Source organism: Pseudochaenichthys georgianus, chromosome 8 (genome assembly GCF_902827115.2).
Source record: "Pseudochaenichthys georgianus chromosome 8, fPseGeo1.2, whole genome shotgun sequence".
Taxonomy (NCBI): Eukaryota; Metazoa; Chordata; class Actinopteri; order Perciformes; family Channichthyidae; genus Pseudochaenichthys; species Pseudochaenichthys georgianus.
This window is the reverse complement of record NC_047510.2, coordinates 7234034-7261977: the sequence shown is the minus strand read 5'-3', so window position 1 is coordinate 7261977 and position 27944 is coordinate 7234034. Positions and strand designations below refer to the sequence as shown.

The 27944-nt window shown below is 38.2% G+C and overlaps 3 protein-coding genes across 7 annotated transcripts in view; all 3 read left to right on the top strand.

Annotated features, from left to right (window-relative positions):
* Positions 1-87: 87 nt before the first annotated feature.
* On the top strand, positions 88-4432 carry srsf2b (serine and arginine rich splicing factor 2b). Of its 3 annotated transcripts, XR_004552617.1 has the most exons (4): positions 88-787; positions 1430-1758; positions 2144-2316; positions 3047-4432. XR_004552617.1 is itself a non-coding variant. In XM_034089037.1 (3 exons), the coding sequence occupies exons 1-2, from the start codon at positions 324-326 to the stop codon at positions 1743-1745; spliced, it is 780 nt and encodes a 259-aa protein (XP_033944928.1). In that variant the 5' UTR covers positions 88-323; the 3' UTR covers positions 1746-1758; positions 3054-4432. The 3 variants fall into 3 exon arrangements, 2 of the variants coding, with proteins under 2 accessions (XP_033944928.1, XP_033944926.1); XM_034089037.1 differs by lacking the exon at positions 2144-2316 and having other exon boundaries at positions 3054-4432; XM_034089035.1 differs by lacking the exon at positions 2144-2316.
* A 1703-nt stretch (positions 4433-6135) lies between these two features.
* On the top strand, positions 6136-19209 carry mfsd11 (major facilitator superfamily domain containing 11). Its single transcript, XM_034088775.2, has 14 exons — positions 6136-6412; positions 7510-7676; positions 7760-7815; positions 9076-9183; positions 10193-10272; positions 10367-10463; positions 11371-11429; positions 11529-11682; positions 12906-12949; positions 13142-13207; positions 13286-13411; positions 14136-14310; positions 14663-14798; positions 15433-19209. The coding sequence occupies exons 2-14, from the start codon at positions 7581-7583 to the stop codon at positions 15595-15597; spliced, it is 1362 nt and encodes a 453-aa protein (XP_033944666.2). The 5' UTR covers positions 6136-6412; positions 7510-7580; the 3' UTR covers positions 15598-19209.
* Positions 19210-21175: 1966 nt separating this feature from the next.
* Positions 21176-27944, top strand: part of LOC117450645 (glutamine-rich protein 2-like) — a 40408-nt gene continuing 33639 nt past the window's right edge. For 2 of the 3 annotated variants that reach the window (XM_071203944.1, XM_071203945.1), the window contains exon 1: positions 21176-21585. The gene's annotated coding sequence lies outside the window, so the exon portion shown is untranslated. The remainder of the gene's footprint in view (positions 21586-27944) is intronic. The other variant, XM_034088516.2, reaches the window with a different exon arrangement.

The window sequence follows — 27944 nt, the reverse complement described above, 5'->3', positions numbered from 1 at the left end:
AACACAATTAAAACGTAATTCCACAGGGGGCGCTGGTGGGTTAAATGTGATACTGAGGCGTGCCACAATTTGAGAGTAGAAGAAGAAGTTCACTTCACGCACTGGTTCGGGGCAGTTGTTGAACGCGAGGCAGACGGAGTTGTGCGGGAAGCAGTAGCCTATTTAGTGGTTGTTGAGCCTCAAATACCCAACAGGTGAGGCGAATCCATTTAAAAGAACACCCAGTGTGAGTGTGTGCGGACTTTAACAAACAGGTAGGCTCCTTCGTAGCCGAGAATTCAAGTGTTTTGAGGAAGGCTGCTAGGCCTCAAAGGCTAATCGCCATGAGTTACGGTAGGCCTCCGCCAGACGTCGACGGCATGACTTCCCTAAAAGTGGACAACTTAACGTACCGAACATCTCCAGAAACCCTCCGACGGGTGTTCGAGAAGTACGGCCGCGTAGGGGACGTCTACATCCCTCGAGACCGATACACGAAAGAAAGCCGCGGTTTCGCATTTGTGCGTTTCCACGACAAACGTGACGCCGAAGACGCAATGGACGCCATGGACGGCGCGCTCCTTGATGGACGGGAGCTGCGAGTCCAGATGGCCCGGTACGGAAGACCACCCGACTCTCATTATGGTGGTAGTGGAGGTGGAGGAGGAGGAGGAGGCGGCGGGGGTGGTGGTGGCCGCGACCGAGATCGAGATCGCGACGGAGGCGGTGGTGGCGGTGGTGGTGGCGGAGGCAGCCGACGAGGAGGAGGTGGTCCAACCAGGCGATACGGTGGACGACGAAGCAGAAGGTAAGAATAGGCGCGCAAACAGCTCTATACACACACAGTAGCCAGACTCCATTCAAGAAACTGCCGATTCAGAGGGATCCCATTCTACTTACCATTATTGTCCTCATCGAACACAAGTAAAGTATTTTTCCGAACCAGCAATATCCACTCTACAATTCAGCACAGATTAAATTAAAAAAAAACGTAAAAAAAAAAAAAATCCTAATCCTTGACTTTCGAAGTCTGTGAATAGTGTGCCACTTATTTACATTTAATATGGTCCTTACGATAATATAATAAATGCATTAACTACTATTTCAGTAAATACAGGGTTGGAACACGTGACTTTTTGGATAACTATTGCCAGACTCCATTGAATAATTAACATATTCATGAGGGCCGTGCTCTTTTGAACAATACTTTTCCCAGAGAACGCAATTGAAGTATTTTAGCGAAACTGCATAATTCAGATACAGCAAAAACTTTTCCAACGTATTTTTTTTTTACCCAACTGGCCACAACTGAAACTATTTACATTTATAAGAAATTCCACTTTATGATGTAAAACCAAGAAGTCTTCATGTCTGAGACCCAAACAACGTGTTTTTATTTCCAACTGTTTCCACATTTTGGACCCCAACTTAACACACTTAATGTCTCCAGCTCCTCTCCCAGCCCGAGAGACAAGAGACGCAGCCGGTCCCGCAGCAGGAGCCGCTCTCGCTCCCGAAGCCGATCCCGCTACAGCAGATCCAGGTCCCGCTCCTACTCCCGATCAAAGTCTCACTCTCCCAGGAACAAGAAGGTCAAGGCCCCTTCTCGTTCTAGATCCAGGTCCCGGTCCAAGTCAAAGTCCAAATCGAAGTCCAAGTCCAAATCGAAGTCCAGGTCCAGAAGCCACACCCCCTCCAGAGGGTCCAGGTCGAGATCTAAAAGCCAGCCCAAGACTGCAGCAGAGAATGGAGGCGAAACCCCATAAAGCTCAACATCAGGTGAGTGTTGACTACATGTTGCAAAGATTTGTTTTGTGTCCCTTTTTGAACTTTTTACAATATGAGGACGGGAGACAGAGTAGTTTGAATTTTTCTCTTGGTAAGTTTATCCCCATAAGAAGCAAATACAGCAGGTACTCTGGCATTTTTGGTTTTAAATAACAGTAGCTGTTTTTTTTCACCTTCGAAAGGATGCACCATGAGTCTTTTTTTTATACCACCCCTGCAATCGTGACCTGCAAAGTCTTCAAACCCATAATCACATTTATGTAATACCCAGTGTGAAAGATCATATTTTTTAGTGAACACTAACTATACTAAGTTATACTAAGTGTTTGTTAAGAACAGTTCTGTAAACCAAATCTGGAATTTTCTCCTTCCCAAGCTGCGGCATCCTGTTTGCTAAAGTGGAGTTTTTGCTGAGCTGAGGCAGTATGAGCAGTTAGCAGCTATGTGGTGAGCTGCTGCCCGCAGGCCTCTGCTGCTGCGGCTGCTGCTGGTGGGGGTTTCTGTGCAGCAGGGTGTTGGAGGCAGGCAGAGTTGGGGTTTGGTGTAAAGGTACGTCTGTCTGTGTACACCACCGGAAATTAAACTGTCCTCCAGTGCTTGCCCCCAGCCCAGAAACGTTGGGGCTTTCGGGGTGCTGAGGTTTGGCTCCTCATATCAGTTGGTTCACTTCCCTTTTTTTTGTTCAACATAGGGCAGGGAAATATAAATTATGTCAAGTATCTCAATATTCTTTATTAAATACAGTTGTTTCTTTTTGCATGTTTTATTACACTTCAAGTAAATAAAATAAAATACCAGGGCAGCCACATTTTGCAATATGCAAGACGGTCAAGTTCATGGCGCCAAATATTTACAAAGTACTATGTCCCAATTGTTTACATACTAAAAAATAAGGCCAAGTATGTGATTTGGGAACCAGCCATAGGCTACATAAATTCAATCAAACATTGATGCTTGCTTAAAATGATTAAAAAGACACATTTGCAATTAAGTGTGCAGTCTATATTATTTGTTTCCCCTTTACATGGCAAAGTTTTTTGAGATGGAATAATATGAAAAACAAAATAAATGGGGGAGGGGGGAAGCTATGCAAATGAATATTTGGGACCATGACTATAATAATGATAAGTTAACGGTCTTTTAGTGAAGCTAAACTACATGAGCTGTAGTCCAGGCAACACATTAACAGGCTTTTATAAAAAATCAAAACCAGTCTGATTTGGATGAATTCTGCAGTCCTCTCTGACTTGATTCTGTCTAACTTTCTCTGTTCTGGCAGTTTTCAGGGGACGACTGACAGCTTCACGTCGCAGACTGGATCCAACCCAAGCAACAGTGTGCCGCTGTAAAAGGTTATTATTGTGTCTTCCATGCTTTGTTTCTTTTATTCATTTGGCCACAGAAATGGCTCTGTCACTTCATCAATGTGCTGTGATTGTTTTTTATTTTTCATAATGATTTTTAAAATCTGTTTCACTGTGGAGAGGAAACACTGTTCTGACCTGGTTTTGTAAAGATGACCCAGGATAAAGTCAAGTTTGTATCTCTTCTGTGCGCTCTTCTCCCCACGGGCCTGTGTCAGGAAGAGACAGAACGTAGTCTGGGTTTCTTTCAATTGTCTGGCTTTGTTTAATCTTACTTGCAGCAGAGATATTTAGTCACCAACTGTCTCAACACAGCTTATGAATATAAAAGAAACAAACAAACTTTACGATAACAATTCCATCACATGCAACAGCCACAGGTCAAATGTTGGTCATGTAACTATACTTGTGAGTTATTCTCTTGGCAAAAAGCTGTTTCTATTTGACATAATTAAAAGGGAAACATTTCTAGAGCTGAAACTGACAATTGTTTTTTCCATTTATCAATCAATATGTTGACTATTTTCTCAATTTATTCAACCTTTTGCTAACTCAAGCGATTAAATACCGTCTTTGTGTATTTGTCCCATTTCAAAATGCGGACATTTCTCTCATTTTTGTTTGTTGTATTCATCCCCAAAATAAGCCAACATGGTAATTTCGTACACAGGCCCGTGGTGTCCACACACATCTAAAGAAGCATTTCTTAAAAAAAAGTTAACAAAGATAAATCTACAACAACAAAATCAAACTATGCTTTATATCACTTTCATTTCAGTGCAAACAATTCATTAAACTGAAGTAACTCCTCCAAAAACCTAATTTACAATCTCGTATTTCAGCAGCTCAGGGCGTATTTGTTAGACAGGACAGCAGACCATTTTAACTCCTGTGATAAATGTGTTAAATGTAATTGCATAAACAGTGAAAAGTGACCGGGGTTGATGCATCAGTTTGAAGATTGTTTCACAGATTTTAAGGGCCTTCAATATTTTGTTGCCAGGGCATAATTTACTGGACGCTAGACAAATTGTCTTTGTGGGGTATTTTTATTTTATTTTTTTATGCTAATCCTGCTTGTATGTTTTGTTTTGTGCACTAGGCGCAGTTGTGTAGCCGTTGAGTATTGCTGGTTAGCTGTTAAGGTGGCGTGTTGCTCTGAAGAGTGCTCCTGTGACTACCAGTGGTGCAGTGCTACAGTCTCACCCTTTGTAAGATGAAATGCTTTTTTTCCTTTTTTCTCCATATGGTCATGGATGATAAATGTGACTTTCATTAAAGATTTGGTGTTTTGTCTAAAATTGACTCGTTTTATTTTTGTGGTGTATGTGACATGCTTTAAAACATATGCAAGTGGGAGAGGAGGTATTTAGATAATTCACTGCATTAAAACTACCAAATGTTTTTTGTCACTGTTATACAAGTATAATGGTAAATATAAGAAGCATTTGAGGAATAAGAGGAACGTTTTTTAAAATGCATAAAAAAAATATGTATATCTGGATTAAAAGTGGCAGTAATGTGCACATTTTGTATTATACAGATGTATTATCACAATAACAAAAATAAAGTTACTTGATTAAATATACCTTTTTACATTCCACAACTGAGATAAAGTATTAACACAAATAAAAACACTACATTTCCAGATGTATGTATGCAAAATGTTCCAGGACAAATATTAAAATATAATGGGAGGTAAATAAACTAAAAACATCCCTTAAAAGGTATATGATATTGAGACGGGGTGTAATAAATATCACTAGTGAGCCAATATGTTTATGGTGTACAGATGATGCAAGAGTTGATGTAACATTAATAGTTGAGTAAAACATGTATTTCTGAGTTGTAGTGGAGAAGAAGCAGCATGAATAACATATTCAATCATTGTTATGGGTAAATATCAGGGGTGTAAAGTAACTGTACATTTACTCAAGTACTGTAGTTAAGTCCAATTTCAGATACTTGTAATTTGTCTGAGTATTTCCATTTTATGCTACTTTGTACTTCTACTCTACTACAATTCAGAGGTAAATAGTGTACTTTTACTGCACTAGTTATTTAATGCCATTAGTTACTTTGCAGTTACTTTGGATTAATGATGTGAAATATTATCAACATTTAACATTCACCTGGAGCAATTGAGTTCACAAGCTACTCTGCAGTATTAAAAAAAAAAACTAGCTGCACCTTTACCAGCTTTGAAAACACTAATACAACAATAATTATGATCTAAACACATCATATATATTATTCTGAAATGGACCAATCTGCAGAATGAGTACTTTTACTTTTTGTACTCCCAATATATTTTGATGCCAATACTTTTCAACGTTTACTTGAGTAACATTTTGAATGCAGGACTTTATTTGTAACTGAGTATTCCTACTTTCTGGTACTTCTCCTCAAATACAAGATCTGAGTACTTCCACCTCTGGTAAATATGATTTATTGTACCAAGTGGAGACAATAATCCCTTTGTTTGGTTTATATATTATTACTTTAAAGTACTAATGTAATAGAGCAAAGAAGATTTGTGGTAAAATATAAAAACATTTGATTGTTTCAATTTTTTTTAAAGACATTTCTTATTTGTTTTACTCGTATTAATATCATTATAAGTATATATGTATGTTCTACTGCCCTTCACCAATTTGTTTTATTCATTTACATTTGTCTGTTTATATCGTTAAAATATGAAACTGCAAATGTAAATTTGTTCGACAAACATTTCTACTTGATTTACAAAAAATGAAAAAGGCACTTTTATTTTTTATCCGGAAGTAGTTTTACTGGCTTGCTAGCTGTAGCGTTACCCATAAAGGTTAACAGTTTCTATTTTAAAATCAAAACAATAAATAACTTAGCATTTATACATGGATATTATAAAATGTGGTTAAGAATGAGTTAAATTTAAGTTTGCCTTTGAGTGAAGTTCAATAACTAAACAACTAACCGGAAGTAGAATCCATGTTGCATGAACAATCTCCACAAAACTGGATGGGTTTAAGCAGATCCGCGGTGAATGTTTGTAAATCGAAGATTCAAGCTAGCAAAACAGCACTACAGTCAGCTGACTAATTCACATGACTGCCTCTAATTCTAGTTTCGGTCCTGTTTACCGGTGAAAGCACTCCATGAAAGCAGTTTAACGCGATGCTGAAGTTAGTTTAAAGTAAGTAAGGATACCGGGACTACCACAAGAAGTTAACTAATGTTACTAATAACTCTCTGAGCCCACACACAGAGGAGCAGCTAGCTAAACAGCTTCAGCGGTGTTGGTAAGTTGTTCTCTGTCTCAAACCCTGCACTTGATTTTCTTAAGCTTGACGTAAAAAGACACCTCTGTCTATTGTGATCTGTCATTGTCTTGAAACTTACCCTCGCTACAATACAATACGACTGTACAAAACCCCATTTAGAAATTAGCCGAGTAAAGCTCCATTGCTTGCTTTACAGTCCTGAAGGGATAACACCATGATAAAACACATACTTTGATGTTGATGTGATCCAGATAATCCACTGAACAATTCGGCATGAAATTAATTCCCTAACAACATAAAATTGAAGGGCACATTTTGATATAAGCAGTCATTGATGGGCTTTTATCAACGGGTACTCGTGGAGATGACTGGCGGCAAACTATTCTAAAAGTTCTTATGTTATAGACGTGTGCCGAAATGAACAGTCTTCTATTCTGTCAAATAAATAATATTTCAAAGCGTTTATGAAATGTTAGAGTCTTGTATGTGTTTGATTAAACCACTGATCTTTTAAGGAAGTTTGGTACACAAATAAGCATTTTTTTTTAAATTGTGTTTTCTAGGTATAACTGTACAGACGTTCTCTTCAACGTAATATTACACATACACACATCTGTCTTTTTCCTCTTCAGTTAGTTGAACACATGAACAGTAAGATAAACACCCTTTACAAATATGTCAGTTAAAGCTAAGTTGCTTATAGTCAGCCATTATGCTGGGACAAAAACACACATTAGGTGTTATTGTGATTAAACAATCCACTTCCTAATTCAGCATACAATTCTTTACCAACACTTCTTAGGTAGTCATTCCTATGCAGTTATCAACAAAAACAGATTGATGGTAGGTAGGTGGTAATGGTAGGGGGGAAACTATTCAAAAAGTACATTTTTATAAGAAAAGGCTTATAGTTTATAGATCTATAGTGTGCCAAAATTATCATTGTGCTCTATAATATAAACGTGTCATGAATAGTGTATGACTGTATCAGTGTTTTGAATAATATGTGTTTGAGTCAAGTTCAGTATAAAGTTATTTGCGTATGACTGTTGCAGACAGTGACTGTAATATTGTAGTTGTTGTTCTGATTTGTACTTCTCTTCTTTTATTTTCAGATGTGCTGTTCACGCCTGTAGATTTTTTTGTTGTCTTTACTTCCTCAAGGAATTTGCAAATATCCTGCAAAATGGATCCTGAGGGGAAGAGGCTGTTAAACATCGTCATCTTAGGCTTCGGCTTTATGTTTATGTTCACTGCTTTTCAAACATGCGGCAATATAGAGGTAGGCTGAATTTACAAATGCTCATTTTAGATCCAATTCATCATGCTTCAGTGCTAAACTAAATGATTTCTCAATCTCTACAGCAAACTGTCATCAAGAGCTTCAACAACACTGACTTCCATGGGAGTGGATACACCAGGTTGTTATGCTTAGATGTTCTGCCCACTTTCTCTGCCTGGATCTGCTGGCATCTTCTGTAATCAAATCTGTCGCACTCAAAAATCCTTGAAGCATAGTTAAATCTTAGGTTAGCCATTTGAGGGGATTTTTGGTCCGAGTTCAGTCAGTCAGGAAATTGCATACACTTTAGTTTGCAGGAGAGTTATTAGAAAGCTTGGATTAGATCTGTCAGGATATCTAATTTTGTTGAATTTATTGTTCCAGAAATACCTGGAAAAAACAATATAATTTTAATGTTAAGAACATTTTGTGCCATCCAAACAATGATAGTATAATATATTCAAAGATTCAAGATTCAAAGGCTTTATTGTCATAGCTGCAGAGCCTTTTTATAATGGTCTTAAGACCCAGGATCTTCCAACAGTTCAACCTACTATACTCAAGACATACAAAGTAATAAAGAACTAAAATAGTGCATGTGACATAATGGTGCGAGTTAAATGCAGGATTAAGGAATCTGTGTACCTTTATTCGTCCCACAAAGGGGAAACATAATCATATCAAACTGAATGTTAAATGAAATACTTGATAGTAGAATACATACTGTAATAATGTATACATAATTATATTATTAATCTTTATTATAGAGCACGTTTTAATAACAATTCAAACAACATTTTATATTGTTTTATTTATATATTCCTCTTTTATTTAATTTATGTATTTCTTATTTTTGTGTGTTTATATTTCCACATTTCTTTTTCTTTTGTATTTATTATTCTTTTATATTTCCACATTTTCAACGAGCAGAGCCATTTCATTTTCTTAAAGGAATATTCAGTATTTGGGATTTGAATGTGAAAAATGGCAAACAAAGGCAACCCTACGAATAACAGTTATTAAACTTGGACAAATCAACTTTTTCAAGGTTTCTCTCAACTCCGAGTGACTTCAAGAACATCTACTTACATTTACAAAAACCTCTCCTGTTACATTCATACAATTGTTCAGCTTAAAACTACCTTTATTTCTCACAAATGTCAAAGCAAGATTGTACGGAGGTAAAACTGATATTTCTAACAATTATTCTTGATGAATCTGTGACCTGGTGTGTATGATAACTATCCATTAGTTCTACCAGCAATCTACCAGCCTCTTTTGTAGAAGTAAACGGTTTTAGATTTTTATTTTTTAAAGTAGAATCTTAGCAGCTAAGATAAGTGGCACACACATTTGACTTGAGTTTATGCATAATCGGTGTGTTTTCTGTCACTTTCAGCATGGCGATAATCTACGGAGTTTTCTCTGCATCCAACCTGATCGCCCCCTCGGTGGTGACCGTCATCGGGCCGCAGCTCTCCATGTTCTTCAGCGGGCTTTTGTACAGGTCAGAACACAAACACTACGGGAAGTTTATTGATATACCTAGTGAAATAAAAAATACATATAAAAACAAGAAAAATGTATAGGTTTTGTTTATTCTATGTTGGTGAAGTTTCTTTAAATCATAGACTCAGGGATTCCCAGATACAATTGCCCCTTTTATAGGCGAGTGAAGTTATTATAAATCACATTTTAACAACAAGAATTCAAGTTGCTTTGCAAAAAACAATAAAAGCATCAAAACATGTCATAGAAACGCATTATAAAAGGACCGTTTTAAATACATTTAAAAGCAGTAGAAGTTAAATATAAAACTAAAATAGTATAACACAGGTATAAAATACAATAATAAATGTAACAGTGCTTTGTAAGAAAGAAATAATCATTTGAATTAATAAAAGGCAGTGGCAAACAGAGTCTTCAGCCTTGACTTTAAAGGTCCCATGTCATGACCATTTCTACTGATCGTACTTCCGTTGTTGAGTCTACTAGAATAGATTTACATTGTTCAATGTTCCAAACTCACATTGGTTTCTCACAGCATCTCTGTGTAGTGTGTGTATTCACTCTCTGTCCTAAACGGCTTGTTGGAGCTCCTGCCCCCCCCCGCTGATTGGTCAGCTCGCCCACTCTGTTCTGATGAGTCCACCACCGTTACAGCGGAACATCAGTGATTATGTGTTACAATGGCGTTTGTTAGCAACCAGGAAATGACACCAGTAATGACAAACGGATGAGAATGCTGCGTGGGGTCTGGGTGCCGTGTTGCCGCGGGGCTCGCTGCTGTGAGGAGCGGACAGTGTGAGCTGGGTTAATTTCCTGCTTGCTGCGTGGGGTCTGCGCCCCTACAGTGTAAGCGCGCCACAGTTTCGCCGCTGCAAGGCTCCACTAGATTTATTTAGCGTGAAAAATGAATGCTTCTTCTCCATGTTTAGAGTTGACCCTGTGGAAGAAAAAGCAGATGTAACTAACATAACCCTTTTAATGCAAATGTATGTCTCTTGTTTCCACAGTGGCTACATCGCTATGTTCATTTACCCGTACACATGGAGCTTCTACACAGCGTCCGTGTTGGTTGGGATAGGAGCAGCAGGTAAAATAAGAGACTCTATCCAAGGATGTTTTTGAACAAGACGGCATGTTTTCTCTTTGTTTATATCTCCGGATTTTCTACTTGTGTTTTCAAGTCTTGTGGACGGCTCAGGGAAATGTGCTTGCCATCAACTCCACTGATGAAACCATCGGAAGAAATAGTGGCATCTTCTGGGCGCTGCTGCAGTTCAGGTGAAACGACCACCCTAGTTTCTCAAAGCAGCAAATCTCTGATAGTTATGCACGACATGTTTTACTTTAAAGAAGTTATTCCCTTCTAAAAAGGACCTGGACATGATTATTGTATGAATTACTCATCTTGTGTTAGTCCTGGCTCCTAAATGGTGGAATGAGATCAGGACAGCAGAAACTGTGCATATCTTCCGTTGCCATCTGAAAAGGCATCTGTTTCGATTGTACCTTGGCAATTCAATTCTTGCACTTTGCAAAGTTAATTTAGGCCTTGTAATGAATTCACCAGCACTTACAATAGTATGACTTGTTAGAAGTGAATATATCTGCACTTTGCTCGTTGTTTGAATCTTTATAGTTATGGAATTGATTCTAAGTGGCTTTGGATTAAAGCGTCAGCCAAATGAAATGTAATGTAACGTGTTACTTTGAATTCTGGAAGATTTTTTTTTTTTACTCATGACTCCACTCTGAACAAACAATCAAAAAACAAAGAGTCTTGATGAATTTCATAAAATGGGGCCTCGTTTGATGCCAGTAAAACTATATTGGAACACCTGTTTGCAAACTCTCACACAGTATGCAGTATAGTCCAAAGTCCATGGATTTGACCGTTTTAAATATCCAAAGTGTTTTATATTAAGGTTTTACTTAATTAGGCCCCCATTTACTCTAAATCATTAAGAATTTTCAATTTTTTTGGATTCTTTGTTTCACAATGGAGTCATGTTAGAAAAATTTACTTTCTTCAAGAATTCAAGGCAACCCCAGTTGAGTGATTGATAAACAAATGCTAATTTTTGGGATTATTAAAGTAGCTTCCGATTATTTTTCAGAAGCTCTACTAAGTGTTACATCTCTATTCTTCAGTTTTGAACTCATTTTAACGTCCCTCCTCTCTCTGCAGCTTATTCTTTGGAAATCTTTACATATACTGTGCCTGGCATGGCCACGATCACATAACGGGTAGGAAGGAAAGCTACTTGTGCATTAACGGCTATTAATGGAGTTCAGTTCCCTTCAGTTGAAATGTAATCCTGTGACTCATGCTGCCGTGTGTCCCAGACAAAGACCGTCAGACGGTGTTCATCTCTCTCACGGTCATCAGTCTGGTCGGCTGCTTCCTCTTCTTCCTCATCCGGAAGCCCGGCCCTGAGGCGCCTCCTGAAGACGTGACGGAGTCGCTGCTGCAGACCCAGTCTACTGAGAGTACAGCCAGGTGAGGGACCCCTGGGGGGCTGTGTGGGAAGACCTGGACAACGACAAACATCAAACTGTCCTGCAGAATATAACTTCAGGATTCTGTATAACGTTCCTATTATCAAGTTTGTTGCCAATTAGGCTTTCAATGTGTGTAGCGCATACATAAACATATAAAGAGGAAATAAAAATAAGGGCAAAAGTCAAGAAAAAAAAATATAGAATCTATATAGGAAAACAATACATACACACACAGGTGATTTCACACAAACATATTTTTAATAAAGGATGGATGCACTTAATAATCTAAAGGTAAACAAATATGAAAAAACACGTAAAAATGTGTCGTCTTATTATGTGTTTCTTGCTCTTTAATTTCTTCTTCTTTATATTTCCATATTTTTAATGACTAATTACTTTTTTTTGTTGCACATTTATGTATTCTATTTAATTATCTTTGTATTACCACCATTCTTTATTTACTTTTTTATTTTTTTATGTATTCCACTTGATTTAATTTTCTTCCATTTTATATTTAAAAACATTTCTATTCACAATTGTATTTGTTCCTCTTGAGTTTTCCACATCTTCTTTGCGTTTCCAAATGTCTTTGTTAACTTACCATTGTTTTATGGATTCCTCTTTATTTTCATGATCTTATTTATTCTTCGATGCATTACTGTTTATACTGTAATGTATATTTGTACAGATGTATTTATTGCACTCCTATAAATCCATATGTTAGGGGGGTCCAGATCATTGTGCCTGATGTGTTATTTGGGTTGGGGGCTCATGATGATAACTAATAATCCACTGCACATTGATCAGAGATATGTATCGTTAGCGAGCAGCTGGGCCTCTTTTATCTAGTGGTCCTGATGTCAGAAGCAAACATTCCTTTTAAACATTATTTAACAAGAAGGAGAACACCCTCCATAGATTGTTGAACTTGTCCTGGAGAGACATTTGTCCAAAGACAGATGGTAGACCTCGTCGTCCAGCCCGGAGCTGGGATGATATGTTTTTGCAGGACGAGACGGGTGACCTTTTTCTGTAAATGCTATCCTTTGTAGTCTTTTCCACATTTGTCTTTCAAAGTGCTGTAATATGGTCCCTAAGACAACCGAGGGCCCGTCTCGGGATGAGTTTAAAGGTGAAGATGTCAACTTAACAAAAATATGAGCCTGTGAAATGTCGAAGAACAGTTTTATCTAAATGTCTTGATCCTCCTCCTCTTTCTAGCTCATCGCACCAGAGCATCGGCTCTCAAGCTCTGGATGCTTTTGGTAAGTTTGGACTCAAATCACCTTCGTAGGCTTTTAAAGTGTGGTGTATCCTGTCTGTTCCTCCAAACTGCATCACTGTCGGTAACACACTGATTGTGGAGAAAAGCCTCATTTCCTAAACATCACAATTATCCCTTTAAACTAACTTTAGCCTCACAGAACTGCTAACCTCCACCTTTCTTTTGTCTGCAGTTAAAGCGTGCAAAATGTTTGTCACCAAAGAGATGCTGCTGCTGACCTTCTGCATCGGATACACAGGTGTGTGCGTGTGTGTGTGTGTGCGTGTGTGTGTGTGTGTGTAACAATGAGTCTGGATTGCTGCTTTCTTCTTGTCAGGCCTGGAGCTCACTTTCTACAGCGGGGTTTACGGGACGTGTATCGGAGCCATGACAAGCTTCGGCCACGATGCAAAGAGTTTGATCGGCATCTCTGGGATCTGCATCGGAGTCGGGGAGATTCTGGGTGAGTCGTCAGTATTCTTTTCTCCACCCAGTGACAGTAGTGGAAGACAGATTCAGACCCTTTACTGCAGGGAAAGCACTGAGACCACACTTTGAACATACTGATTCTGATCCTCAATGAAGGGAAAATATTGATAGTGCTGAAAACGTTCCCTCTCAGTCCCGTCCTGTATACTGTGGGACAGTTTTGTCCTTTGTCTTTCAATTTAAAGGGACCGGTAAACTCACAAACATGCACATATACCAACACCATCTTTTTCCACACATTTTATCAGCCTTTAACAAAAATAACTACATTATTAATAAAAGTAATAATAATAATAATGGTATTAAAATTAATCACGGTAAAAGTTATACATTTTTTTCCCTACAACTTATTTTGTGTCGTTAAAATGTAAATCCCGTTTCGGTATTTACCCTGTCCCACAACCCTGTGCAGCATTCACTTGGCTTCTTCTGGTGTAGACATTCTGAGCATATTTCCAGTTTAAAAAGTAAATAATGAATGATAACCAAATATCAAAATAACCTGGAAATACATGGTTTTAACTGGACGGGGGGGGGGGGGGGGGGTGAAAAACTGTCATAAGATGTAGGCTACCTTGATTTGTGCTTAAGTACAGTACTTTAGTAATTGCACTGTGATGCAGTTTGTCACATGACCGCTCTGCAGAGAGGAATGTCTCCGATGATTTCACTTCCTCTTCCCTCTGTTCCTCGGCTAGGCGGCGGTGTGTTTGGAATGATGAACAAGTGCAGCCGCTTTGGGAGGAACCCTGTGGTGCTGCTGGGCCTCGTCACGCACTACATCGCGTTTTACCTGATTTTCCTGAACATCTCCAGCGACGCTCCGCTGGCCCCCGAGGAGGGGACCGACCTGCAGGCCTACATCACCCCCAGGTACAGATGCCACAGCCAGGAGGGGGTGTTACAGTACAGATGCTTTGCTGCAGTACAATGACTAATGCGACGCTGTAACAACACTCTGGTACAAGCAGATGCCTTACATTGCAAATGGTATAACTGTTTTGATTGTTGTTTTTCTCCATTAATCATTTGTTTTTGAAAATATCTTTAAGAATATATATTTCTTTGCTAATTTATTGAATGTGTGCTTGATGTAATTTCAGTGTTTCAGGGCTTATTTTACTCCATTTAATCCATATTTTGGGACACAATACGCCCCTCTGATGCGAATGTTTTTATTGCATGATGTGTTCTTTAACATTTTGTGTGTGTGTGTGTGTGTCAGTGTTGGCGTGGCGTTGCTCTGCAGCTTCCTGCTGGGTTTGGGCGACAGCTGCTTCAACACGCAGCTCCTCAGCATCATCGGCTACACCTTCCACGACAACAGCGCTCCCGCCTTCGCCGTCTTCAAGTTCATACAGGTGGGTTTCGGACGCTAAATAATTGATACTTAGAAAAAAGTTAGTTAACAAATTCAGGATCCTGAATTAAAATGTCCTAAAATGACCAAAACCTGTTTAAAACATGTCACAATGTTTCCGCCAATGTTGAGACTGATATTTCACTAACATAATATAACACTTGAACTATAAAGCCAGATGAGAGGGTCTCTGGGAAAAGCATGCATGACTTTCAAAAAGTCATACATTTACAGGGGGAAAACACGGATATTCTGTGAGATCAAAGTGGTACATAATTTTGAAGACTCACAAAAAAAACGGACAAATCCACAATAATAGACTCGTCTAGACGAATCCACCTGCTGTCACTTTTATTTAACCTTTAAAGTTCTTAAACTAAAAACATAAACTGTCCTAGTTTCATCTGGTCTGTCGAACAGCAGCGTATCCCCTTTGAACCCCTTTGATGTGTCATACATTTATTTTTGAACAGTTTTAAGCCAAGTTTTACCGTACACTTTTTCGATCTTGGTGTCAGAAAAGGAGCGATTGTGACCGACTTAAAATCATGTAAAGATGTTTCATCCTTCAGCTACAGAGCACGACAGGGCAATGTATACATGTGCTGTAACATATTGTGGTCTCCCCCCTGCAGTCCATCATGGCCGCCCTGGCCTTCTTCTACAGTAACTACCTGCTGCTGCACTGGCAGCTGCTCATCCTGGTGGTGTTCGGCTTCCTGGGCACCATCACCTTCTTCCTGGCCGAGTGGAGGGCCGAGTCTCGCCGGAGAGAAACTGACTATGACAGCATCGGATGAGGAAGAGGAGGAGGATGATGATGAACGTAAACCAGCCTCAACAAACAGACACTGACTCTGGGGTATGTTTGTTTTTCACACCCAGCAGCGGCTGCAGGAACCTAGACATGTATCTGTAAGTAAAAGACAAATCTTAAAGAGGAACTTAGCATACCTCATTGCTGATATTTTCATAGTTTGTGCACACACATTTGAAAAGCATCCATCTAATTCTAAAAACTTCCCCAACTAAATGACCTTGATTACATCAGTAACTCGCCTCGTGTTACCTGGAATTCTTCAAGATGACATTATTTTCATTATTGATTAATGGCTGGTTTGTAAGATGACAGAACATAGTGAAAAATGTCCATCCCAGATATTCAAAATCCAAGGTAAATGCCTTGTTTTGCCAAAGTGATTTACTTTAATATCATCTCAAATAGAGCAAAGCAGCATGCCTCGATATTTGAGGCTGAAAAATGCATTTTGTTGGATTTCAAAGGAAAAACGTACCCACAAAATGTTCGACTTATATATTAATTATTCCCCTTCTTTTTATTTTTTCACTCATGTCTTTATGGCAATCAAAGATTCTAAATATCTTGATGAATTTAAGTAAATGTTGGTATACTTTATCATAACCTCCCTTAACAAATTCTCAAAGTCCCGCTTATCCTGTTCGATTCACAAACTGAACTACAACTGCACTATTTAAAACACTTTGTATTATACTGCATATGTTGTGCGAGGGTCTGATGTTTTGATATAGTTCTGTTTAAACTTGATCAAAACATCAAACCACTGCTGGTAAATGCAGCCACTGGAGAATAAGTCAGGTGACACGGGGGAAATAATAGATATACAAATGATCGATTATTTGGGTTAAATATTCCTTTTAACTGACTTTACTGAGGCATGATGAATAGAGATCTGTTAATGAAATAAAAAGCACTTTTGATTGGAGGGGCTGCCAACAATGATGTATCCCAATAGTGCCTGTGGGAAGACATGCTGAGGAATGAACACTGACGTTACTGTTTTCATTGGTTGTTTGTTGCTTCTTCAGCTGGTTTAATGGATAAGGTTGGGGATATTTAGTATTTTTTTTATTCTTGTCAAATCCCATGAAAAGACCAAAACCAAATATTAATGCATCCTGAGCCACATTAATACATCAATGAGCCACATTGCCATGTTCCTTCTTCACCATGAACTTCATTTCAGATACACCATACGGCTACCACAAATACTCACTAGAGCCCTAAATGTTGATTCATCCGCCACTAAAAATAGTCCCTTCGATGTTGTTGTAGGCTGCATTTTATGACTATTTTCATTATCGATAAATCTGCCGAGTAATTTCTCCATAATTTGGTTGATAAAATGTCTAAAGAAATTGTGGAAAATATCTTTTCAATTTTCTCAAATTTAAGTTTGTCTTTAAATATTTTTTTTGTCAAAGAAATTAACTTTAACATGATATAAAAAACTGACAAAAGCAGCAAATCTCTATAATTCAGTGAGTATTTTGAATGAAATCACACTTTTTGCGGTTGACCAATTATTGCACTTCTAATAAAGCAAACAGTGCAAAAGATAAACATTTTTTTTTTTTTTTTAAATGGAAGTCTTCAGTGGGAACCAATGGGCTTTGAGCTGAGATCCACAGACAGGAAGTGAAATACAATTGTTTTGATTTTGGTCTTTTCATGGGATTTATTGACAATATAAGAAATACATTAATGCCACTTTAGCCTTTCGAAGTCTTTCCTCTCTCTTGCACATCACGTGCACAAACCCAACCTTGATCCCAGAAAATACTGACGGCTCCTGGGCTCCATACGTCTGTTATGATGTTCTCCTCTCCTTGTGTGTAAGGGACTCTGTCAAAGTCTGTGAACATGAAGCTTTGTGTTGTGAACTCTGCTGAACTCCCAGTTTGTCCTACATGCTCAGCTGCAGTCACAAGGTTATCACAACCTTACAATGAGCTTTTACGATCCGCGGTCATCTGACGTTACTGACGGCTAAACGGGAACGAAGCAGGTAAAAGGGAAATATTATCAAGAAACTGAATTTATAATTTGTCTGTATGTGGGCCACTTTCCGCCTCGCTCTTACAACAGCGTATTGAGCTATTGTAGCTACAAATAAAATAAAAAGTAATTATGAAGCCTGGGTTAGAGAAATAAAAAAGATTCAATTTGAAAATAATAATGAAAAAAAGAATAATTACAGAAAATAATTTGATATCATAGTGTTTCATTCAAAAGAAAATAGTTTTGATATTCTCTGAGATTAAAATCGTGAATTTATCAAAAATGACATAATCTGAATTTTTGTTCTCCCTAATGTAGAATAGAATTGTATTCTTTGAAATTCTGAATATTCTCAGATTATGACCACCCACCCTGGTTTTTTTTGTATTTACTTTGATTTACAATGAAACAATATGCCGTTGTTAATTATTCTGTGATGCTGTCTTTTCTTCTTGCCTTGTTCCTTCATGACTCTGCAGTCCGGGACCCTTTTATCATTATGAATAAGTGACTGTATTTAGTTGAAATGAAATGAACAGTGGCTGTTTGTTTTGTGTCTCCTAATATGGAGAATGTTAAAGGGGAAAAAGAGACAACAAGATGGTAAAACGGAAGAATAGAATCCAAAAAAAAAGTTCAGAGTTTTTAGCTACGCCAGCAGCTCAGTTTTGGGTATTATACTATAGTATTGTAGGTAAAGAAAAATGAATTACATTGGTGTCGGAGGGGGTTAATATTCATAAAGAAAACTCAGAATGTATGAAATTAAAGTTGTATATTTATTAGAGACATTCTTAGATATTCTCTGAGATTAAAGTGGTACATTTACAAAAAAAAGTCATTAATTTGCAAGAAATTCATTTGAGATTAAAGTCTGAAATGTACAGTAATTTGTGACTTTCCTCTCAGAAAGTTCTAAAAATGTGACTGAAAAATTTGATTTAGTTCCCCAGAGTAATACCCTCTTCCCAGCTGCTATTTTCTTTTATTACTTTTACAAAACATTTTGTGTAAAAGTTATCAAAGACAATTAGCATGACTAACCACTGAGACTCAATACATCTTGATTTGTAAGATCAGTTAATATTCTGACCTCAAAGCCACTAAACCGTTGATCTTAACTTTAATCTGATTTCTTTACGATGGCCTTTAATGCCTCATATACCGGCTGGCGTGGCTGCAGACTCTGTGTTGTTTATTGTTTTTAATTACAGCTGTTGTAAACTGATCTGATGCCAAAACGGCACAGTGCTAAATAAATGTGGCGGGCCTCAAGACATTCTTGTCTTTTCCAGACAGCTTTATGTAATGTTGAAACGGGAAAGGGAAAAAAGGAACTATATCTTAGATGCTGTATGTTATTTTTCTTTTGTTTAAAGTGTCAAAGTATGAAATGCAGCACATTTATCCAGTTCATTTATTACCAAATGAAACGCATTCAGTTAAGTTTCATGTTGCAAATGCAATCAATCTCAATGAGGTCAAGGGAAATGCATGTGTACTATGATGGTGATTTTATACTTGAATGTAGTAATTAAGAACTTTCGCTTGCTTGTTTTTATTATCAATAAAATATTATTTTGAAATGTAATTGGATTGCATCATTTATATTTGGATTACACATCTTTTTTGCTGATAATCACCCTGACAAATGATTAAGATTTATAATAATACATTTTCAAGATATTACATGAAATGGTGCGGAAGAAAAAGGAAAACATTAACATGCAAAATGCACTTTTTGATGTATTTTATACAAAAATATGTGTCCCCGGTGTGTCAGGGAACTCATGCAGCGTCAGAAAATAAAACCCTCTCTCTTTTCCTCCATACCCAAATCTCTAAAGACAGGGCTACAACGGAGCTGATCCAGATTTGCGGTGATTTGACGTCATATCGGCAATGCAGACCCACAGCACTATCAGAAACGTTGCTATCAGAAACAATGCCCCACTGTTTTGGATATAATATGGTCGGTGTTTACATTAGCATCGCTAACACTCAGAGCTAACCTGTACTGGAGAGAGCATGGCCCTTTCTCATTTCACATACGGGTTCTTCTGCTCTGACAGCCAGGCATGACTGGTAATCTGTGATGTTTCGCTCTCTCAAAAGTTGAGCCATTTTGCCTTCATGCGCCAAGGAGCAGCTCTCATAGGAAATAACCAGACCCCGCCTCCCACGCTGTATCCAGTTCTTATTATACATCCATGGCTAGAATGGGAGATCTGTTTGGTATTTTGAGCCAAACATTTCATAGACATGTTTTTTATATATTTTTATATATCTGAGACCTATGCTATTGCCTACAAATAGCATGATATGTGATCTTTAACATAATAAATATTGTTGGTATGCAGGTGTAAACTAATTGCAAAACGAATAAACTTCCTGACCTGTCTTAACAGTGCATACATTTTTTTGCAATAATTCAATATATGCAATACTTTGGCATTGTTACAGCAATTTATTTAATTTAATAGATGTAAACTGTAAGATAAGCAAAAGTTACAGTACTGTTTTTGCTTTATTATGTGAAAAATATAAAGAGTGTTTTTTTTTTTTCTCGGAAAAGACTACATTCTACCCTTCCTTGAACGCTGCATGATTGCAGCTTGTTGCATAGCAACCTGTAACGCTGCGAGGATATCCCAACGTGGGAATCTGTCAACAGTGCCGGTGTCGTCAAGCTAGAATGGATGCTAAATACTGTATCCGGTCACAACTTAAAAATAAAAGCCTTCCTATTTAGAGAAGTTGACGACAGGTGATACTTTTATGTTGATCCTTCAGTACAAGTATAAAATACACAAGATCTACTAAAAGTATTAGAATTAGACAATTGGCAAAATGTGTTTTAAGATCTAAATGAAAATCAACCCAAAACACTGGCAAAGGTTCAAGTGCATTCACCTTATAATTACAGGAAGTACATTGGTAATACATGTAATAAAATAATAATTAATTGCATTTTATTTTAGTGCTTTTAAAAGTACTCAAAGTGCTTTACATTACATATTGCATATATAAGACATGTAATACATGTACACAAATAATATAATTCTACTGGTACCAAAATACCTTTTATATTATCCAAACCATCTTAAATGACCAGGTATTGAGTAATAGGTGTAATTATTATGTGGAAAACTGTTTACAATGAATTATAAAGGTGCATGTATCTCATATTCTCTTCGTTTTATTTTGAAGGGCTATTTCCTGTATTTCCGGTAAATGCGTCCTTTTTGACGTAGCCGGGTTGCTGTTTTCGCTTGAACATTATCACACTCTGACCACTCTGACTCTACTAACGGACACCGAGATTACCGCCGCCGGGGGGATGCCGTACACGGTTATTAACATTATAGAAAGAACATTTAAGAAGCATTTAAATTATATATATATTTTATACTTTATCCAATATATGTTCGCCTTAAATCCACACAGGGGGCGTCACAAACGAAATTAACGGTTGTTTGTCGAAGTTGTACGTTTTTAAAAAAAAAGCTAGCTAACGTTTGCTGAACTTTAATTAACGGTTTGTTTCCCTGCACACAAACAAAGATGGAGAACATCAGCCTTGTTGACTTGTTGAATTTAGCTATTGGGACACCTTCCAAGGGAGCTGTCAACTTCAGCGCCCTGTACGCCCTGCTCAATTCCATCCTCCGGCAGCTGGATATCCGGGAGGTGAAGACCGAGTGGACGGACACTTCTCCCAGGTACGGGCCACCTGAGACTCCGAGTCCACAGCAGGTGGACAAGCACACGGAGGAGGAGAAGAAGGAGAAGCAGCAGGTTCAAAGTGACATCTCCACGGGGCTGGAGCTGGAGGTTCAGCCCGGCACCGAGCTGCAGCAGCGGGTAGACTCCTCCATAGTCTCTGGTCCTCTCCTCCGGTCCTGCTGCGGACGGTCAGGGGAGACTCCTGTGCCGCATCCAGACCTGCGAGGACGGCCTGTCCGAGGTGAGAGAAAGTTCGTCTTATTATTGTTAAAAACAACAAAATGCAGTTATATTCCATTTATTTAACCAGCTTAGAATGTGTACCAACACACCAAAACAATTTTTTATCTATATTTTATATTGTCTAAAATTAAAAGCAAACCACGTCTATGCCTTTTTTCAACCTTACATATGAAAATTAAGAAAACTATCCATAATACAACAATAGTAGTAATAATATCAATATCAATAATAATATTAAGTGTTATTGACATACTTTACACAAAGGTAAGTGTATGTACAATACCAAAATACATGGTCAGTAATGAAGAAAATATAACTTATACCCAGGACGTTAAAGTTCGAGTTTGCAGAAAAGTCCCTTTCCAGATAAAATAATTAGATTATTATTGTTTGTTAATGCATGAATGTTTTCATCACTTCATGTTGCAACTGGTAAATGACCTAAATAATACAAAAATACATTTGTATAGCACCTTTCACACAACACATGCAGCACAAAGGGCTTTAAAATAAGGGGACCTTATGAACATAATAACGTTATTGATAATAAAAACAAGATTAAATTAAGTAATAAAGTACAAATAATAATGATAACATCAGAATATTTCCAGTATCTTAAAACTGTGGTAGCACAAAGAGGTCTCCTTTATTTTTCTTTAAAAAAAAAATCTATTTATTGTATTATTACATAAATGATGGGGATTTGAATTTCAAAGAAACTCAAAGTATTTCACCTGGAGTGCACTCTCTACTCTGAGACCTTTGAGCAAGCATGTCTCTCTTCAGTATCTGGCGAGTTGCAGTGAACATTTCAGCGCAGTAATCAGCCCCGAATGACATAGAGGACAATGGGAGATGGGCGCCACCCTGACATCTCAAATGACCTCTGCGTGTCTCTGTTCAGGTTTCTCTCACGCCACTTTTAAACCACGGTTAGATACAGGCGAGGACCTTCAGTAAAGTACAAAAATGGACAACTTTGATCTCAGAGAAACAACACATTTTGACTACAGGTGTAGGTATTTTTTGTACATTTGCAAAATGTCTAATGCAATAACGTAAACAGGTAACAAATAATATACAATGCAGAAAGAGGCAAACAACTCAATCGGCTTTTTTGAAGTCTTCACCTAAGTAAAAATTCAAATTCCCCAATGTAATAGAGAACAAAGAGTAATATACAAAACATTTATATGACCTCATATTTATGATTGGATATAATAATGAATACACCCCTCAAAAAAGACATTGTGTGATGTTTATGAGCATGTGTGTGTGGGGGATTTTGGTTATACACCTGCATTCATTCCCAATGATCTTATTGTGATTATTTTGACTGACGGTCCAATCATCATATCATTTGCGATATCCGGAAAAAATGATGTTTTACATATTGTTCCAAGGCTTTTATTGAAAAACATATTCAATTTATTATGCTGCAACTTGCAGGGATCTCTTTCAGGGAGGTTTTTTCTAAGTTCTGCAGAATATGAAGTGTATGTCAAGACATTTCTTAAGCACCACCATTTTTCATTGAAAATGTTAATTATGCCATAAAAATGTTCCACCTTCTGCATTTAGAAAATTGCAGGACATACTCATTAGGGCTGTGCATCTTCACTGGTCTCACGATTCGATTCGATTACGATTATCCTGTCAACGATTCAATTCGATATCCCGATGCATCACGATTCATACCAATGCGTTGCATCCTCAATTTTCTATATTACTGCACATGGCTTATTTTTCATCAATGCATACATGCAGTAAATACATAAGAACTCTCTTTTTATTATTTAGAAAGTGCTTCAGAAATCAATAACATAAATGTCTTGACATTAATTTATAAACCAAAATAAATGAATTGTATAGGATAGGTCTAGCCTCCCTATATCTGTGTGTGAAATTGTTCCATCCTCAAAAACAAAAAGCTAATGCTTCTGCAGTCTAGCTGCAGCTTCAAGCTACGGCCTTCTGTTAAGAAAGGACACTGAATGTCCTGAATGAGGCATTACACACAGGACTTGAGTCTGAACACAGCAGACAACAGGAGTATTCACAACAGCATATAACAACTAAAATACTGCATGTGGGTGCACACTTACATTCTCTGTCTTACTGTTGCATAAATCCCATGAATGTATGAGATTAAATTAGCTTCATTATATCTCAGTGATTAAGTGAATAATAAAGTTTCTCTCGGGTCACTATCAGCATGTCACTCATTATTTTCAGGGCGGGGTTTGGAGGAACAAAGGAGACGGTGATCGCGGAAGCTTTTTTCCTCCTGCCTTCACAAACTTTACACACGTATATATCGTCTGAAAATTGCTAGAGGACATTCATACTCTGCAATCCAAGACTTAATTAAATCCACCAAAAACCTGACATGATTGTAACGCGATTATTTTTGAAAAACATAAATCCTTGTCTGTGTCTCTGAGCCGCAGCGACATGGAGTGATTCAGAGCGGAGAGACAGCAAGCGCATTTCGTGGCATCTGCAGGCAGTGGCAAGTACTTCCGGCATCTGCCACAGAGGCCGCTACTCTGTGGTAGCTGTGGCAAGTACTTCCGGCATATGCCACATATGCCACAACTTGCCGAGGCATCTGCCGCTGCTCAACGGGAGTTGCCACAAGATGCCAGAGTAAGAGAAGGTTTACGGTAGCTGCCACTCGCCTTCCGTGGCAAATGCTGCTATTTAAACCTGTATTATCGTGTAAAATGTCGCTGTTTAGGCATGACTTTATCGAACTGATCTGTACACAGGACTGATGATCTGTACACAGGGTTGGGTTGTAACGGAATACATGTAACGGCGTTACGTAATCAGAATACAAAAACCAAGTAGCCTAACTGTATTCAGCTCGCGTTACATTTGAAAAACAACTAATCCGATTACAGTTACTTTCGTAAACCTGAAGTGAATACATTTTGGAATACTTATTGGAATTATTGGTGGAAAAGTTTCCTCACAAAATGTATCCTAATATTCATTACCGGCAGAACTGTGTGCACAGCGCAGCAGCATGTCTGTGAGGCCCCGCCCCCGCACGCAGATGAGAGAGATCTCTTTTTAAATATATTGAAAGTTAGAAACGGAGATGGTTCGATAAAACGTGCAAGATAACGTTTATAGCATTTCTTTATTGTCGAAATGATGACATTTCATAACTGGATCAAATCAAAGTGAATGGCCTGCTGCTGCTGAAGGCATGGGGCAAATATAAGTCCTTTGCCTAATTTATAAAGTAAACCTTAGCATCTCACTAGCAGTGGCAACTGCAATCAGTTACAGCTGCCCTAAGTCTGTAGCCAAGTCTAATAACACCAGTGTACACGTTGCTGTGTCAATACAGATATTTATTTGTTAATTATTTGTCTTTACTAGTCATAGGCTACACCTGGTTTATCGTAGCAAGCAGTGGAAACTCCCCTCAAGAAGCGACAATTGCCAAGGGCGTTGCAACCCTCACTCGCCAATATTTCATCATAAATATAGCACGTTTGTTTATTTTAGCAAACCATGCTCCAAGTAAAATTGAATAGAAATGATAATGTATAATCTTTTTGAAAAATAGAGATCACATCAGTCCTGTGTACAGATCAGTTCGATAAAGTCATGCCTAAACAGCGACATTTTACACGATAAATACGGGTTTAAATAGCTGCATTTGCCACGGAAGGCGAGTGGCAGCTACCGTAAACCTTATCTTACTCTGGCATCTTGTGGCAACTCCCGTTGAGCAGCGGCAGATGCCTCGGCAAGTTGTGGCATCGGTGGCATATGCCGGAAGTACTTGCCACAGATGCCACGGAGTAGTGGCATCTGTGGCAGATGCCGGAAGTACTTGCCACTGCCTGCAGATGCCACGAAATGAGCCAGGCCCTACTGTCAGAGCGGGTCCTTCTGCTGTTGGTTCTGGACTGGTGTTCTTTTGTTGGTGGATAAAGCAGACTGCTCCGTGTTTGGTGTTGCTGTGCCGCTGTCACGTCTGTTCCCTGATCTCTGCGTCACCGACCGATTTGATATTAAAGTGACAGAAAAAAAAACGTTATAGTAAAGCCGCGGCCGGAAAATCAGGAAGCAACGTTACTACGCTATAATCGATTATCTTCCGTCACTGCATCGATACCGAATCGTCCACGTCCGCATCGCAATGCATCGTAGAAACGATTATTTTCAACACCCCTAATACTTATGCAATAATGAGAAAACGTTGATTAATAGTTCAGCCCTAAATACTAAAATAATATTGATACACTAGAACATAGGGGAACAAAACATATAAAACGGCAGATTGATAATCTTTTAAGCATCTTCCTAACATTTTATAGACTCTCGACCCTTGCTCCTGATCTCTCCATCGCTCCTCCCCCCTCCCTCTTGGTAATGGGGGGGTAATTACTAATTAGTCCCCCACAGAGATGCCTCTGGTTGTCAGGGGATGAAAAGCAGGACATGGGGCATGTGCAGGTGATGCTGCGTCTTTCAGAAGCCCGTCTGAATCATTCATGTCCTCTGAGCATGGTCGGGGTCAGCTGCAGTATCCGCTGACGGCGCTTTGAAGAGCTGACCCGGCTTGCCCTCACACAACACTCACAACAGCATCATAATAATACACGCCATGTCAAGGTTCCCCCATTAACCTGTCAGAGGCAGGATTTCATAATAGTCTGTTTGGCTGTGGGCCCCCCATGGTGCTTAATGGGATTCTACCTTTTCCCACCAAACCGGTCCCAGGGCCAGTTCGGAGCTAGTGCCCGGTTGTGAACCAGTTCGTGTTTTGAACCAAAAAACTGCTTTTCAAGAAACAAGAAAAATATGCCAGGTTTACATCGGAGGCGGGGGGGCGAGATTAACGTGAGCAATAACGGTTCCTGGGGAGTACAGCGAGATAATCAAATGATTCACTAGAAAGCGACCACACTTATAAAAAACACAAATATGTAATGTCAGGCAACGCTAACCAGTCAAGATGGTCAGATTAGCTTTGGTTTCTATGCTAACATCACCAATCTAACACCAGATAACGGCGTTATGATTTCAGTGTCAAATCAAACTGAACAAACATTGTTGTTGTTGTTGTTAGTGGCGTTGCCATGATGAAAATGTGCGACACAAACGGTTATGTCATGACGTGGCACCACTGGGTAACTGGGCGGTCGGAAAATAACTGGTTCCCAGCTGCGAATTAGCTCCCAACCAAAAAAGCACTAGCACGGAGCCAGAACCGAACTGATTTTCAGTGGAAAAAGGATATGTGGGAACAGCTGAGTGAGGTTTGCTGGTCAAAGTTCAAGAACAGTCAGTTAATGGTTGATTACTGAGAATGAGTAACTTCTCTGATTTATGACTGCTGCCCGGGAGGTATTTTTTCTGGCCTTGTCTTTTAATTATTAAGCTAATTATCTTAAAATCTTGTTAATGGGATATGCATAATAATTGGCAGATTTATCAATAGCAAAGATAATTATTGGCTGCAGCCCTACCACTGCATCAATCAAAAGACTTTGAAACAAACAGTTATTAGTGCATTTTTAAAAACAATCTAATCATTTTATACACCTAAGCATTGCAATTCTTCCTTTACATAGATGTATACATTTTTTGTCTTTGACCTTGTTTGAATTCTATAGTTTTTTGCTCTTAATTTAAATTGTATTCGGTGTTCACACTAACCCTTAAGGTATGCAGCAAGAATGAGAGTTTTTCAGGTAAAAAATAAACCTTTGAATTTTTTTTAAACAATGGCCAGTACTTACTGGTGTAGCGTCTAAAAGGATTGTTTGGTTTTTGATTTTTACTTACAAAAGCTCAGAAAACTGTATTCTGAGTTTCTCGCATATATATACATACATTTTATATTTTGTGTAAGTATTGTCTTTATTTTGAATGTTTTACAATAGTCTTAAAATATTTGTTCTAATTGCTTTTATAATAGGAAAATGTTTTGCTACGTACTCTTCTTTCTGTGTCTTTGTAAGCAACATTTATACCAAAGCAAATTCCTCGTATGTGTAACCCTAAAAAACTGATTCTGATTCTGTTTTCAAATAAAAAATAATAATTATTGCTCCGGTGATGCTGCTTATTCCTTCTTCCAAAGCTGAAACATAGTCCAACTATTTTTTGAGACATTTTTAAAATAATATGACCATATGTGAGGGAAAAATATTGTTGATTTATATTATACATGACATAAAAGTATAATTTGTCAGAAGAAATTCTAAATAAAATAAAGCCCTAGTTCCGGTCAGGTAACAGGTCATATCTGTGTCATGTAGTGTGGCGGCACTTATTAACAAGCTGTTAGTCATTAGAGCTGCTGATGGAGGCTGAAGCTCTGTGGGG

What these genes read in the sequence shown, in the direction of transcription:
- srsf2b (XM_034089037.1), top strand. Translation starts at nt 324, where the DNA reads ATGAGTTACGGTAGGCCTCCGCCAGACGTCGACGGCATGACTTCCCTA. An exon ending in GGTGGACGACGAAGCAGAAG is followed by an intron (nt 788 to 1,429) that starts GTAAGAATAGGC and finishes TAATGTCTCCAG; the next exon opens with CTCCTCTCCCAGCCCGAGAG.
- mfsd11 (XM_034088775.2), top strand. Translation starts at nt 7,581, where the DNA reads ATGGATCCTGAGGGGAAGAGGCTGTTAAACATCGTCATCTTAGGCTTC. An exon ending in CAGGCCTACATCACCCCCAG is followed by an intron (nt 14,311 to 14,662) that starts GTACAGATGCCA and finishes TGTGTGTGTCAG; the next exon opens with TGTTGGCGTGGCGTTGCTCT. An exon ending in CCGTCTTCAAGTTCATACAG is followed by an intron (nt 14,799 to 15,432) that starts GTGGGTTTCGGA and finishes TCCCCCCTGCAG; the next exon opens with TCCATCATGGCCGCCCTGGC.